Source organism: Physeter macrocephalus, chromosome 19 (genome assembly GCF_002837175.3).
Source record: "Physeter macrocephalus isolate SW-GA chromosome 19, ASM283717v5, whole genome shotgun sequence".
Taxonomy (NCBI): Eukaryota; Metazoa; Chordata; class Mammalia; order Artiodactyla; family Physeteridae; genus Physeter; species Physeter macrocephalus.
The window spans coordinates 60,187,072-60,202,114 of NC_041232.1; the positions used below are offsets into that span (position 1 = coordinate 60,187,072).

The following is a 15,043-nucleotide window of genomic DNA, read 5'->3' on the forward strand; positions in this document are numbered from 1 at the left end:
CGCGGCATGTGGGATCTTCCCGGACCGGGGCACGAACCCGTGTCCCCTGCATCGGCAGGCGGACTCTCAACCACTGCGCCACCAGGGAAGCCCACTTCCATAATTTTAATTTTTCCCCCCTTCATACTGGGAGAAGAGAAGAGAAAAAGACTGTATTTAGAGAAAACAAACAAAAAATCAGAACAACGGTTCTTGGGGGGTAAGGAGTTTTGTTTTCCAGCTATACGAGCTCACCCACCCCTAGCCTTCTGCGTGTGAACTGTGAAGTGCCACTCTCCTGTCTCTCTCACTTATGGGGACCACTGCACTAAAGGATATAGGTTAAAAGATGGAATTTGCTTGGCTCAGTAAATAAGGAGGGAGAAGATTTTTTGAGGATGGTAAATGAACAGGCAGCTTAGAAATAAATTACCAAGTGGTTTTAAGACAGAAGTTTTGGGGTTGAAAATCAACAATGGAAGGGATTTTGGTACCAAGCTAACTGCTGTATGAATGGAGTTAATCTAAGAACAAGAGTCAGTGGGAACAGGCACTCCCACTAACCATAGCGTCCATATGTCTCTCTCTCCCCTTTCTTTTTTAAAAAGAACAGTCTACTTTGACAGTTTGCCTAAGAATAACCATTTTATACAAAGTTGACTTCTTTCCAGTCTGAAAACCCTGATGACAAGTATGTCATCACTTAAGTCTAAAGGAAGGCCAGCAAAGACTGGCAAGGCCCGGGGGACCTGCCGGCCGCAGCTAAAGCAAAGCTATGCTCCGGGTGCTGGTGGGCACAGGAGAGCAGACTTCTCAAATGCAGCCTGAAATGCATGGCACTGACTTCACAACCGCCCCCTGGGACACTCATCTGCCCACTTGTGACGGCTCTTATACGACACTAGGGATGCAAACGGTGGTTGTCTCATCAGCCGGTGACAAGTATCGGGTACTGTAAAAACCAAGATGCCTGTGAAGAACCTGCCGATTTTTTCACTTCATTTTTGCTCTTAATACCAAGATATCACACTGTACATGGCTGGCTCAGACATGACAATGCTGCAAAAGACAAGAGCTGAGGGGTCTAAGCGTTTACCGTGTACAGAGACAGTACTGCAGAGCAACAAGAGTGTGACCTGGACCTGGACAGGCCCAGTGAATGCCAGCCCCAGCCCTCAGGGGCTGTGTGATTTGGGACAAATTACTTAGTCTCCTTCTGTGTCCATTTCCTCATCCACAAAACCAGGATAATAAAAGTTCGTATTGCATAGGCTTGTTATGAGAATTAGAAGAGTTAAAATTTTAACTCGTTAACATCAAGTGAGTTAAAACTTACAACAGCGCCTGGCATGCAGTAAGCCCTCAAGAATGCCAGCCATCATTTTATATTATATACCTTTGTACCTGGCCAGCCTGTTTATGGGCGAAAATAGTTATGGGAATGGGGGACCACTGCCAGGTAGCCTTCCATGTTTTTAGAACAAACTATTTTTCACAGCTACCATTTTGTCCATGTCAGCCAACACTGGTCAACCCCCAGACTCACAAAACAGAACCACCGCCTTGGCTCCAAGTTAAAAGCCCAGCTAACCTCTATCGGTCTCAACTGAAGTCTCATCTTCTGTGCCTGTCCCCAGCCCCAGCTTGTGACGGGGCAGCACACAGTCATGCCATCAGAACCAAATTCGATCCTAGATTGGCTTGCCCATGGCCTTGCTTCTTCTACAAGGGTAGTTAACAGGGCTCTGGGCAAGTACCTACAAAAACTGGTTTAAAATCCGAGGCAGATACATGCGTTAACCATTTTCCAGTTAGTAGAGCCCACCAGACGGTGTGCTGTGCTGCTGTGGATCATCACCAGGTCATCACGTGTAAAGACTACAGGTGCCACCTCCCCTTCTCCTGTGGAAAACGTCTAGCCCTTAACCACAAAGCTTTTTACTGACCTGCTGAGCTTTCAGGGTCAGATGTAATTCAGAGCCCGGCTTCAAACGGATCTGATCCTTCGCAGGAACCTGAACTGAAAGAAAGGCAGCCATGCCTCGGGCAGCCACTCGGAACCTTAAGTGTTAGGGAGGGATTAAAAGAAGTAAATGACTATTAAAGTAAGCATCTTAAAATAAATACCATATTTTCTATTAGAAAATAAGATGAACACATCTCCAGACCTACTGTTGTTGTTAGCCTCTTCAGGAAAACTGTAAATATGATCAAGGAGTCTTTATCTGCCCTTCCATTATCACCACCCAAACAATGAAAACATATTTCAGTCTCAGGAATGAAAGTGTTGGCAAAGATACAGAATAACTGGAACTCTCAGCCACGGCTGGTGGGAATGTTAAAAATGGTGCAGGTGCTGTGGAGAACAGTTTGGCAGTTCCTCAAGAAGTTAAATATAGAGTAACCATGTGACCCAACAATTCCAAAAGAACCGAAAACAGGTGTTCTAACAAAAACTTGTAAATAACTTTCACAGCTGCACTATTCACAATAGCCAAAGAGTGGATACAACCCAAATGTCTATCAACTGATGAATGGAAAAACAAAATGTGGTGTGTCCATACAATGGAATATTATTCAATCATAAGAAGGAAATAAGTACCAGTGCATGCTAAAATATGGATGAGCCTTGAAACTTTATGGTAAGTGAAAGAAGCCAGACACAAGAGGCCACATATTACATGATTCCATTTATATGAGATGCCCAGAACAGGATATATATAAAGTCAGGAATCCATCAGTGGTTGCCAGAGACTTGGGGAAGAGGGGAATAGGGAGGGATTGCTTAGTAGCTACAGGATTTCCTTTTGGGATGACGAAAATGTTCTGGAACAAAACAGTGGTGATGGTTGCAACAACATTGTGAATGTACTAAATGCCATTGAACCGTACATTTTATCTTTTTTTTTTCTGGCCACGCCGCGGCATGCGGGATCTTAGTTCCCCGACTAGGGAACAAACCCACGCCCCCTGCAGTGCAAGCACGGAGTCTTAACCACTGGACTGCCAGGGAAGTCCCTGAATTGTATATTTTAAAAGGGTTAGCATGATAATTTTATGTGACGTGTATTTACAATTTAAGTGAATCAAATCACACAGTCCTGCTAAATTCTACCACAAACAAAGCAGTACATGTTAACTGGTTTGGATTGGGTGGCTCCCAAAGTTGCAGCAGCTGACATCAGAATAGTAAGAATTCCTTTCAAACCAGATAAGGCCTTTAAAAGAAAACCATGATGCAAATAGTCTTAGGAGATAAACTGGGGCCAGTGGCAAATTCTTTCACACCTTGGAATTTTTAGCAACAAAAACCTGAATGTATTTCTCATTACTTATCCTTCTAGTCAGTTAACTTCCACTCATTAACAATTCTGCTAGACCAAGTCCCTCATGGGACCTGGGTTTCCCTGACAAAGTGCTGGCAGTGAAGCAGCTGACCGGCGTATTTTAACCTAACCTTGCACACCGTCACTGGCTCAAAGACAAAAAGCAATGAGTAGTGTGGTCAGGTTACCAAGTCAAAATACAATGAGATACTGCTAAAAAAACTCTTTGAACAAAAAAGTTGTTTTAAAATGGAAAAAAATAAACACCCTTTTTAAAATGTAAAGATGTAATCAGGCTCTGATTGTTTTCTTCTCAATCTCTGGGAGGACCCTAGTTCAGCTCCTAAATAGAAAATCTACCAAGTATCGCACCCCCTAGGTATGTGCAGGTGTCTGTGGCCCGTTTAGAAAAGCAAGAGCAGGTGCTTCCTCACCTGTTAGACAAGGGCGACTTCCGGCCCAGCCCAATTGCCCTGAGAATCCCTGAACTGAGCCTCTCCTCGGCCAGCAGGCTCTGACGGGCCTGAAGCATGAGCAGAATCCGAATGACAGACTCCGTCAAGGCCGAGTCATTCTGCTCGGTCTGAACCAGGGACAGCTGCAGGACTTGGTGCCACCACAAGAACAGCTTTGCTTCTTCCTGCATAGAGCTGGGGGGGTGGGGGGGATCAAATTCAGAGTAGATTCTTTCCACTCTCATTTAACTGAAAGTCCACACATGAGTTTTAAGTGTAAGGGACATTTAGTACTTTAAAAGCTTAGGCTGACAGGTAATGCTGTTAACCAAGTATTTGCACAATAAAGGAACAGCTGACATTTATTGCCCCTTCTACATGCCAGACAGCATATATGAGCTCGACGTCCTTTCACTTAATCAAGTGAGGTAAACGTTGTTGCCCCTACTTAATGGATACGGAAGCTAAAGGTGGTGCTTCAAAATACCTGTTTTAGGAAATAAAAAGCCTGCTCAGAAAATCGGCCCATGCAAGGAAAATCTTTCTAAAACAGGTGTCACTGTACCTCATAGCCTTGTTTGTTTCTTATGTATCACTTGGGTCTGTGCACTTAAATGGACATTAACTTAAACCCAAATTCAAGCTATCCCGATCCCATGGGTCGGCTGTAGGCAACCGGAAGGCCAATATACCTTGGATACACCTGTTCCAACCACTGGCTTAAGAGAAGCAGCACTTTCATTTCGTTCCTTAGCGTCTGCTCACTATTTAGACACTGAAGCAAGTAGACATAGAGAGTCAAGTAGCTGCCGAGGGACAGGCACTCCTGCAGAAACTCTTCGATGGTGAGCTCGGGAACTTGAAGGGACACCAGAATGGGGCCCCAACCTAAATTCTGATTGAGGGAGCCTAAGAAAAGAACACCAAGAGGTAGAGAAAGGTAAGAGCAAGAATCAAACTATTTAACTACTCCAATGAACCTTTTCACTTTAAAAGCTTCACGTCGAGAAAACACCACTCACATTGACCCTGGACGGCCTGACAAGGCCTCATGGCTTGGACTGGAAGCCCTCACACTAAATGCCTTTGTCCTGGCTGCCAGTGCAGAGGGTATCATGAAGTCAGGTATCATGGCTGCATTTTCATAAATCACCTTTTTCACCATATTATGATCATTAAAATCACATGTAGACACCGCCTCTCCCAGTTATCTAAGAATTTTAATACCATTTTTAAGTATGTTATGAATACTTATGCTTTTCCAAGGGATATTATTATTACTCTATCCTTCATAAGCATTTTTTAATTATCAAAGTTTAGTTTGACTCATATCTTGACAGAAATTCTTGAAAATGTTTCACAAATCGAAAAAACAAATTTGATTTTAGCAACAAACAGTAAACAAATTTGGAGCAAGAGTGTTATCCTAATGGTTCTCAATTCTTTGGGGGGAATGGGAGCAGGGTGACATGGTGACACACATAGCACCTTCCACAGGGGGACATGGGAACATGGATTATTCACGTGTTGTCAAGAAAGGGCATGGGCAGGTTGCAGGCACTTCCTAGCATTCTCACTCCAGTACCCTTCGTTCTCCCCTACTGTGTGCGCTATGATGTATATCTGGGTAACAGAGTCGAGAAGTACTGCTCTGAGCAATTCTTTTTAATCAGATCAGGCTGTTTCTAGAATCTGAGAGTTTAGAGGTAGGAAATAAGAAGACAAAGCGGGGGTGGGGGGCGGGAGGGGAGGTGGGAAGAGAACTCCGTAATAGTTTAAAACACATGACAAAATGCAATAAGAGGACAAATGAAAAACTTTAACAAGTGACAAAATAGAGAAAATTAATACAGTGGATCATTATTATAAAGATTCTGGTATATAGCATTTGTTTTTAGGACTATGACTAGGCCTATGACATACACAATTTGCCTACCATAAAAGGATTGGTCTGACACTCCAAAACCCACATAAAATGAATTAGAGGTTCCCTCCCTTGAAACATGATGGTACCAAATGGGCCAAAATTTCTCATGCTAACTGCACATCTTTATGAAGAAAACAAACTATATTCTGAAACATGAGCAACATTCACAGAGATATTAGAACAGTACAATCCCTCAACAGGAAGGGTCTGGAAAGGTATCTCCTTCAGACAAAGCTTTAATCTTCCTTGGAAAAGATGGGTCTACTGAGAGCCTGACAAGACCGTCCTCTTACCCTCTTTGAAGTAAGCAGTGATGCAGGCTTCCGTCGTCTCGGCCATGTGGCGGACGGAAGCCAGGCTCTGGCAGGCAGCTGTTAACAGGGGCAGAACCACCAGTCCATGCACTTTCTGCCCAATCCAGGTCTGGATACTGCCTCGGAGGAACTCTGCTGTTGGGACAGTCGCGTTGTTCATCATCATTAGGACTTCCATAAAGAGGCTGCTGAGGGCCATGTGGCGGGTCTGGCTGTCCAGATCTGAAGGGGAACACAGACAACAAGTTTGCAAAAGGCTGCTGGTATGACGATGTGAATGTGATCAAGGGAACAATGGTGCTTCAAACTAGCTGCTCTCCAGGGGCCAGAAGGAAAATCCTTCTGTGTTTAGCTTTTATGTGGCACATACATACTTTGTAAGAGCAAAGCAAGAACTACTGCGAGATCCTTGGTTACAGCGTGTGGCCGAGCGATATTTAATAAATAGACAAAATACACAGATCTCAGGAGTCATTTGGTAAACTAATTACAAACAGTACCTCCACCCCTACCAATGCCAAAGTTGTAAATAATTCTAGAATGATGTACACAGAATGAAGGTTATTATTTAAAACTAAATATAAAAGTAAGGAAAGGAAAAACCTTTTTACAGACTCTAACTAACTCCTAACAGCAGCTCTTTTACTTCTTTGTTTTTTAAATAAGAAAAATGGACAGACTGGGTCTTCCCAAAATATTAAGAGGTGAAAAAAAGAATACAACACAAGAAAAAGAGCAAATTCATTTTAAAAGAGAACTGCAAATAAGTGACTGAGGTAGATTCCTTCTTCACATCCAAGAATAGAAAATATTTTTCACTGAGGGTGTGTTGAGAAAACTATCCATCCAGGCATAATTTTTGAATTGTACACTTTATTTTTTTTATTTTTATTTTTTTTTGCTGTACGCGGGCCTCTCAGTGTTGTGGCCTCTCCCGTTGCGGAGCACAGGCTCCGGACGCGCAAGCTCAGCGGCCATGGCTCACGGGCCCAGCCGCTCCGCGGCATGCGGGATCTTCCCGGACTGGGGCACGAACCCATATACCCTGCATCGGCAGGTGGACTCTCAACCACTGCGCCACCAGGGAAGACCCACTTTATTTTTATTTGTTTTTTCTTTTTCGGCTGTGCCGTGCAGCTTGCGGGATCTTAGTTTCCTGACCAGGGATTGAACCCACGGCCCTCGGCAGTCAAACTGCAGGGTCTTAGCCACTGGACAGCCAGGAAATTCCCTTCATCAGGCATAATTTTTGCCAACTATTTCTAATTCTCCTTGAGTTGGGTTCATTGTTTTAAGGGAATAGAATTGTGGCTTTCTCACCTCAAGGCTTTGGTATTTATGTCAACGTGAGTAGGGAGGTCTTATCACACCCATCAAACCAAACTCACCCACTTGCACAGTGTACAATAAACCCTAACTTAATGTTATCATAAGATCTACTGATTATCAAGCAAGGAATTTTTTAAGCACTATGTGTGTGAATCTACTTTTTTATGTATAAATATTCTTGGTAATAAAGGCCTTATCTCTGAATTCCAGGTGAATAAATTTTTTTTCTGATTTTAAAAAAATTTTATTTTGTTATTGAAGTACAGTTGATTTACAATGTTGTGTTAATTACTGCTATACAGCAGTCAGTTATACATACATACATATCTATATACATTTTTTCATATTCTTTTCCATTATGGTTTGCCACAGGATATTGAGTTTAGTTCCCTGTACTACAGAGTAGTAGGACCTTGCTGTTTATCCATTCTATATATAACAGTTCGCTATCTGTGAATAGCGATTTTAATCTATCTTTTAATTATGATTCATGGGACCAAAAAATGATTGCAATAAGCCTCCTAATAGATCACAGCCTCTCCCCTTCCCATTCATCATCAACATAGCCTACAAATGTTGTTCTTAAAAACCAGAACTGATCCCATCACTCTTCTGATTAAGATCTTTCTAGAACGCCCTTCACTCCTTTGCCGGGCTATTATTCAATCTTCATGGCCCAGTTACATATAACCAACTCTAAATCAATTTCTCCAGTATTGCCTGCTAATTCTTCTTTTTTTTCTTTTAACTAGTTTGCATATCCCAAGCTGAGGGATATGCAAACTAGTAGATGATGTCAAACGTTTAAAAATGGTTGTACCAATTTACTCTGTGATCAGCAGTATATGAGAGTTAACACTGATCCACATCCTCACCAACACTTGGTATCGAAAACGTTTTAATTTTAGCTATTCTGGTGGATGTGGCAGAGTATGCCATCAAGTTCTTAATTTGCATTTCCCTAAATATTAACAAGGTTTAGCATGTTTCATATGTTTATTGGTTATTTGAATATTCTCTTTTGTAGAATGTCAGTTTAAGGGTCTTGTTCATTTTTTTTACTGGATTGTCTTTTTCTTCCTTATTTTATCCAGTGTGACAATCTTAGTCATTCATATTTAATGTAATTACTGATGTGAGTGGGTCTAAATCTACTATCTTACTATATGCTTCCAATTTGTCCCTCCAATTCTACATTCCTTTTTCTCTCTTCAAATTTCTTTTAACATTTTCATAGTAGTTATCTTACAAGTTACAACATGCATTCTTTTTTTTTTTTTAACATCTTTATTGGAGTATAACTGTTTTACAATAGTGTGTTAGTTTCTCCTTTACAACAAAGTGAATCAGTTATACATATACATATGTTCCCATATCTCTTCCCTCTTGCGTCTCCCTCCCTCCCACCCTCCCTATCCCACCCCTCTCATGGTCACAAAGCACAGAGGTGGTCTCCCTGTGCTATGCGGCAGCTTCCCACTAGCTATCTAATTTACATTTGGTAGTGCATATATGTCCCTGCCACTCTCTCACTTGGTCACAGCTTACCCTTCCCCCTCCCCATGTCCTCAAGTCCACAACATGCATTCTTGATTTTTCAAAGTCTGATGTTAACTGGTTCCCAGACAATGCTAATTTCCTATTACCTTCCCTACTGTTACCATAACCCAACAACACATTACTATTACTGTTTTATAGAGTCAGATTTCACTTAGATTTTCCTATACATTTACCAGTTTCATTGTTCGCCCTTAGTCTCCTCCTATTTATCTTCTTTTTATTATATCTTTCTTTCTAAGCAGATTTTGGTTATATTTTGTGGTTCTTTTTATAATTTCTTAAGCTCAGTGTTTATCTAATTAATTTTCAGCTTTTAGAAATTTTAATATAAACATTTAAGGCCATGAAATTAAGCTTCACTTTAGCTGAATCCCACAAGTTTTGATGCTCTGTTTTTTTAATTCAGTTCTAAATATTTTACATTTCTGTTGTTATTGTTCCTTTGGTCATCAGTTATTTAAAAGTTTGCTTCTTAATTTCCAATGTATAGTTTTTTCCCTCCTGGTTATATTTTGTTACTGATTTTTAAGTTCATGGCACTGTGGTTAGAATACGTGGTCTATCTGATACCAGTCCTTTGGGATTGATTGAGATGTGCTTTAACCCTAGTAATGGGTCAAGTTTCTTAACTGTTCAATGTGAGACTGATACAGTGTGCATTCTGCACTTACAGGGTATATTATTCTCTACATACTCATTACATCCAGCTGTGCTACTCAGACATCCTATAGTCTTACTGATTTTCTGTCTACCTGATCCATCAGTTAACTGTGAGACATGGGTCAAAATCCCTCACCGTGAGCAAATTTGACATTTCTCTTCCTAGTTCTGTCAATTTTCACCTATGCATTTTCTTCCTGGTGAATTGAACCTTGTATCAATTTCCAACGACTCTCTTCATTTTTAATAATGCTTTTTTCTTATTTATTTATGTAAGTAATATGTGTTTTTCATGTATATATGTGTTTTTCATGCAACTTCAGGCCAGGAACACACAAAGAGATTGTCTGGCTTGGTAATGCTTTCTGCCTTACAGTCCTATCTGTCTCATACTGATATAGCTGTACCAGCTTTCTATTTTAATATCTAATGTGACTGCCTTGTAGAAAGCTTTCTATATCCTATGCTTTAGATATACTTCTTATAAACAGCTTAAAACTGGATGTTGGGGCTTCCCTTGTGGTGCAGTGGTTGGGAATCCGCCTGCCAGTGCAGGGAACACAGGTTCGAGCCCTGGACCGGGAGGATCCCACAGGCCACGGAGCAACTAAGCCCGTGCACCACAGTTAAAATAAAATTTAAAAAAATAAATACATAAAAAACTGGATGTTGTTGATTATTAATCCAGTCTGACAATCTTCATCTTTTAACCTGAGCATCAGTCCATTTACATTTACCAATATATTTAAATTTTATCTTTTTATTTTGGCTCTTTTTCTTACCTTCTCCATGTTTCTTGCCTTCTTTGGATTGAACAAAATTTGGCCAATCCTTTTTTTTCTAAATTTAATTTATTTATTTATTTATTTTTTGGCTGCATTGGGTCTTCGTTGCTATGTGTGGGCTTTCTCTAGTTGCAGAGAGCGGGGGCTACTCTTCATTGCGGTGCATGGGCTTCTCATTGTGGTGGCCTCTCTTGCTGCAGAGCATGGGCTCTAGGCGCACAGGCTTCAGTAGTTGTGGCGCGTGGGCTCAGGAGTTGTGGCTCGCGGGCTCTAGAGCACAGGGTCCGTAGTCGTGGCACATGGGCTTAGCTGCTCCACAGCATGTGGGATCTTCCTGGACCAAGGATCAAACCCGTGTCCCCTACATTGGCAGGAGGATTCTTAACCACTGTGCCACCAGGGAAGTCCTGGCCAATCCTTATCTCCTTCTACTAACTTAGAACTTACATATTTTATTTCTATTCTTTTGGTGAATTGCTTAGAATTTTTACCATTCATATTCTATGAAGACATAAATTTAATCAATCTCTTGACCGCCCCCGAACAATATTAAAACCTTAGAATGCTTTTAACTCAACCTCTTTCCTAACTTATATATATTTGTGGTCATATAATTTAATGTTAGCTTTTGCTTTTTAAACCCCTAAATGATGATTATTGTAGTTTTATATAGGCAGTTTTTGTTTATATTTACCCACATTTCACTACTTTCTCTGCTTACTTTTCCTTCTTGCAATTCAAGCCTTTCACTTGTGATCACTCTACTTCTACCTAAAGAACATGCTTTATTTAGTACTTCCTTTAGTGATGTCCACTGGGACAAACACTCTCAGGTTTCAAGGAAAATATCTTTATTTCATCCTCATCCTTGAAAGATGGTTGTTCTTAGTTTACAATCCCAGGTTACAAGTCATCTCCTCACAGCACATTGAAGGTGTTGTTCCACTATCTTACAGCTTCCTCTGTTGCCAATGAGAAGCCAGCTGTCCTTGTAAATGATGAATGTTGTTCCTTTGTCCCTGGTGCTTCTGCAGTTTCACTACAGTATGTACAGGTGTGAATTTCTTTCTAGCTACCCTGCTTGGGATTTGCTGGGTTTAATGAATCTAAGGATTGTTGTCTTCCTTTCTCAGGGCAGGTTCATTTCTAACTCATCCTTACCCTGAGTAAGCCATCCTGTGTGGTAATGCACGGGAGGTCCTTTCAGGCTCCTACCTTAGGCAGGCCCTGGGCTTTATCATCTCCCCTAATCTAAGGAGTGTCAGCAAAAGCCTTCAAGGTAAAAGCCAGCCTCAGTACTCCATCTACTTTTATGGGTTCCTCCTTTTACTTAGTTTCTGACTTCTGAGATTTTCTGCCACCTTGTCAATAAGTTTAATTTTTGGTTTCTTAAAAACATTTTATCCAGCATCCTTAGTTGTTTTCAGCAGGAGAGGCAATCGGGATGTCCAGTCCACCAAACTGCTAGGAGCACAAGTTCTCATATGAAGTTTCTTTACAAGCCTACAGGTGATTCTGAAGTGCCCTTCCAGTTAGGAGCCAAAACATCCAGGAATGCTGCTCAATAGATGGTCTCTGGTTATCTCCTAATCATTATATCTAGTCATCTAACTTAGTCCTCAGTCCAGTTAACCTCACACCAGCAACTGACAGTGTCTACACCTCCTCAAGTTCTTACCATTCATGCCACCCACCCCCGCCAGTGCTGAGATGACAAGTGTCCCTACGGTCCAGTCATCTCTCTGACCACTGCTTCTCTGTAAACAGGAATGAGTGTCCTGACCATCTTCCTGATCTCAAGATGCATTATACACAGCAGGAATTCATTTACTGAGTGAATACATGACTCCACCATAGTCACTTACCAGGTGGTTTAAAAACAATGATATCATCCAAGAGCTTACACATTTCCTGTTCAAGGACTGCTAACGTGATTTTTCCATTTTGTTCCAGGGAGCTGAGGAATTGTACCATCTGATGAATGAAGGCTCGGCATTTTGGAACTGCATCCTGACAATAAAAAAAAGGATCATTCAAATGAATCCATGCGTGCAGTGTTAACTGGATATTCCCTGGGAGCACAGCACTGCACTGGGAGAGGACAGAGCAGTGAGTCATATGAGGACAGACCCTGTGTTGGGGAAATAAAAATCTTTGGTAATACTTAGACCAGAACCCATGTTCTCCCAAATCCCAGTAGTGGTTTTTACTACATTAATAACAACATTAACTACACACTAAGTACTTGCCAGGAACTTTTCCAAAAACTTTTATGTTCATTATCTGATCTAATCCTCACAACACTTTGAAGGCAAGGTATTATTATTTCCAATTCAGGTGAGAAAACCAAGGTCACAATGGCAGTGAGTTGGGGATTTGAGTTTGTCAGACCTCAAACTCATGCTCATAACTTGCTGCCATTCTGCTGCCAATGACATTCAAATCAGTAAACCCACAGCTCACTGTCGGCCCTCAATCCTTTTCACCTCTTGTTAGCGTGTGACATTGCTAGTAGGTAAAGGCCTACCAGAAGAAATAAATGAAAATGAAAGACCCAAGAGGCCAAAATGATATACATCCTCCAACTTTTTCTATTGAGCCATTGCAGGATTCGAGACAGTCCTCAGTAGCACTTACACTACTACCAGCCCTGAAGAACACTCTGCCTTCTAAAGGACCCACTTAACTTACAAGATGTTTCTGGCTGTCAGTAGGAACGGAAAGACCTGCAGACACTTTTAGGAGCTTCACAATTAACTCAGCAGAAGATTCCTTTGCCAGGATGATGGATGGCTGGTAATGGCTGCTGAAATAACCTAACACACTCCGATATGACACAATATCCACAAGATGCCATGAGAGTGAGCTTGTCTGTCCAAGGAGAGTAAGTAGAGGAGAATCCTAAAAATGAAACACACATTCCTTTAGTTCCAGAGCTCCCATTTTTTCCAGAAATATGCATCTCTACCTAGTCTATGGAGTGACCACTAACATGGCCTATGATGAGCAGAGAAGAGTTAAGAAGTCAAGTAAGTACCTGCTCAAGTTAGGAGTACTCGTGAAAGTAATAACCAACGTTTTGGCAAAACACATTAAGATTTTTAAGTATTCAGAACCCAGTTTTCAAAGGAACTCTATGATCTGGTGGTAGAACAAGCAATTAAGGAGATGTAAATTGAAATTGATTTTTATATTTGGTATGGTTCCCTTAGACTATGAACTATATAAGAAAATCAGACACCTAGTTGAAGGCACACCCCGTATGCCATGCATATATTCACACTGAAAGAGGCACTAGGGAAACAACTTAAAAACCAGAACTTCATACAGAGTGAGGATCTAGAGAGCCTTGCCAAGTCTTTATCACAGGCTCTCCAAACTTACTTTTTGATCCACCAGCTGATCTTCCTTTGCCAATAAAATCATCATGAAAAGGAGGCAGACAATCATGCTCCGGGTCTCTGGGTGGGGACTGGGATTCCAGGCATCAGAGAGCACACTGACCCAGTTGACTTCACAGAGGACAGACCCCAAAAACAAGAAGCAGCTCTTGGGGCTTCCTCGTTCCACCTAAAAGGAAACAATGTTTTTAGCTATGTATCCTAAAAATGTATAGAAATCAATGTTTTCTAAATTATACATCTTTTATATTATACTTTTTCCCCAGATTATAAAAATCATTCATAACCCTTCTGCCCTCAGAGATTTAGATTATAATATTTTTCCTTCCATGTTCAATGTATGGCACACCTTTCAGCTTGTTTGGAGTTCATTATTTATTCCACTAATTCTTTTTTTTTTTTAATTTATTTTATTTATTTTTTATTTTTGGCTGTGTTGGGTCTTTGTGGCTCCGTGTGGGCTTTCTCTAGTTGCGGTGAGCGGGGGCTACTCTTCGTTGCCATGAATGAGCTTCTCATTGCGGTGTCTTCTCTTGTTGCAGAGCACAGGCTCTAGGCACACGGGCTTCAGTAGTTGTGGCACGCAGGCTCAGTAGCTGTGGCTCGCAGGCTCTAGAGCGCTGGCTCTGTAGTTGTGGAGCATGGGCTTAGCTGCTCCGCAGCATGTGGAATCTTCCCACACCAGGGATCAAACCTGTGTCCTGTGCATTGGCAGGCGATTCTTAACCACTGCGCCACCAGGGAAGTCCCTATTCCACTAATTCTTAACAGGAAAGGAATGATCTTCCCTAGCTCCAGCCAGAGTGGCAAATCCCTGCCACAGTAAGTCACTGGTGCTCAAGGGAGCCTACCACAGTCCTCAGATGTGCTGGGCAGGACAAAGGTGATATATCTACTAGTCACTGGTTCCCAAAGCCGAGCGTGCATCAGAACCACCTGGAGGACTTGCGTGGGATGGGGGTTGGGGGGGCACCCATAGAATTTCTAATGTCCTGTATCTGGAGTAGGAGCAGGAATTTGTCTTCCTAACAAGTTCCCAGGTGGTACTGATGTTGCTGGCCCTAGGACCATACTTTGAGACCTACTACATTAGCATACATAATTTTTATATGGCCTCTTTAGTGTAATGTTGTGTTTTAAATATATCCCCATATCATTAGTCTTTATAATTTTTGATGACTACATAATGTTTTTTTGTTTGTTTGTTTTTTTGCGGTACGCGGGCCTCTCACTGTTGTGGCCTCTCCCGTTGCGGAGCACAGGCTCCGGACGCGCAGGCTCAGCGGCCATGGCTCACGGGCCCAGCC

The 15,043-nt window shown here is 41.7% G+C and overlaps 1 protein-coding gene across 1 annotated transcript in view; it reads right to left on the reverse strand.

The window, feature by feature from the left end:
• EPG5 (ectopic P-granules 5 autophagy tethering factor) overlaps positions 1-15,043 on the reverse strand; it is a 161,641-nt gene that overhangs the window by 4,544 nt on the left and 142,054 nt on the right. Inside the window, exons 37-43 of the mRNA XM_024132235.3 lie at positions 13,720-13,905; positions 13,027-13,236; positions 12,201-12,345; positions 5,981-6,223; positions 4,453-4,669; positions 3,740-3,955; positions 1,926-2,040 (exon numbers count right to left, since the gene is read on the reverse strand). Of these exons, the coding sequence (XP_023988003.1) occupies positions 1,926-2,040; positions 3,740-3,955; positions 4,453-4,669; positions 5,981-6,223; positions 12,201-12,345; positions 13,027-13,236; positions 13,720-13,905 (1,332 nt within the window). The remainder of the gene's footprint in view (positions 1-1,925; positions 2,041-3,739; positions 3,956-4,452; positions 4,670-5,980; positions 6,224-12,200; positions 12,346-13,026; positions 13,237-13,719; positions 13,906-15,043) is intronic.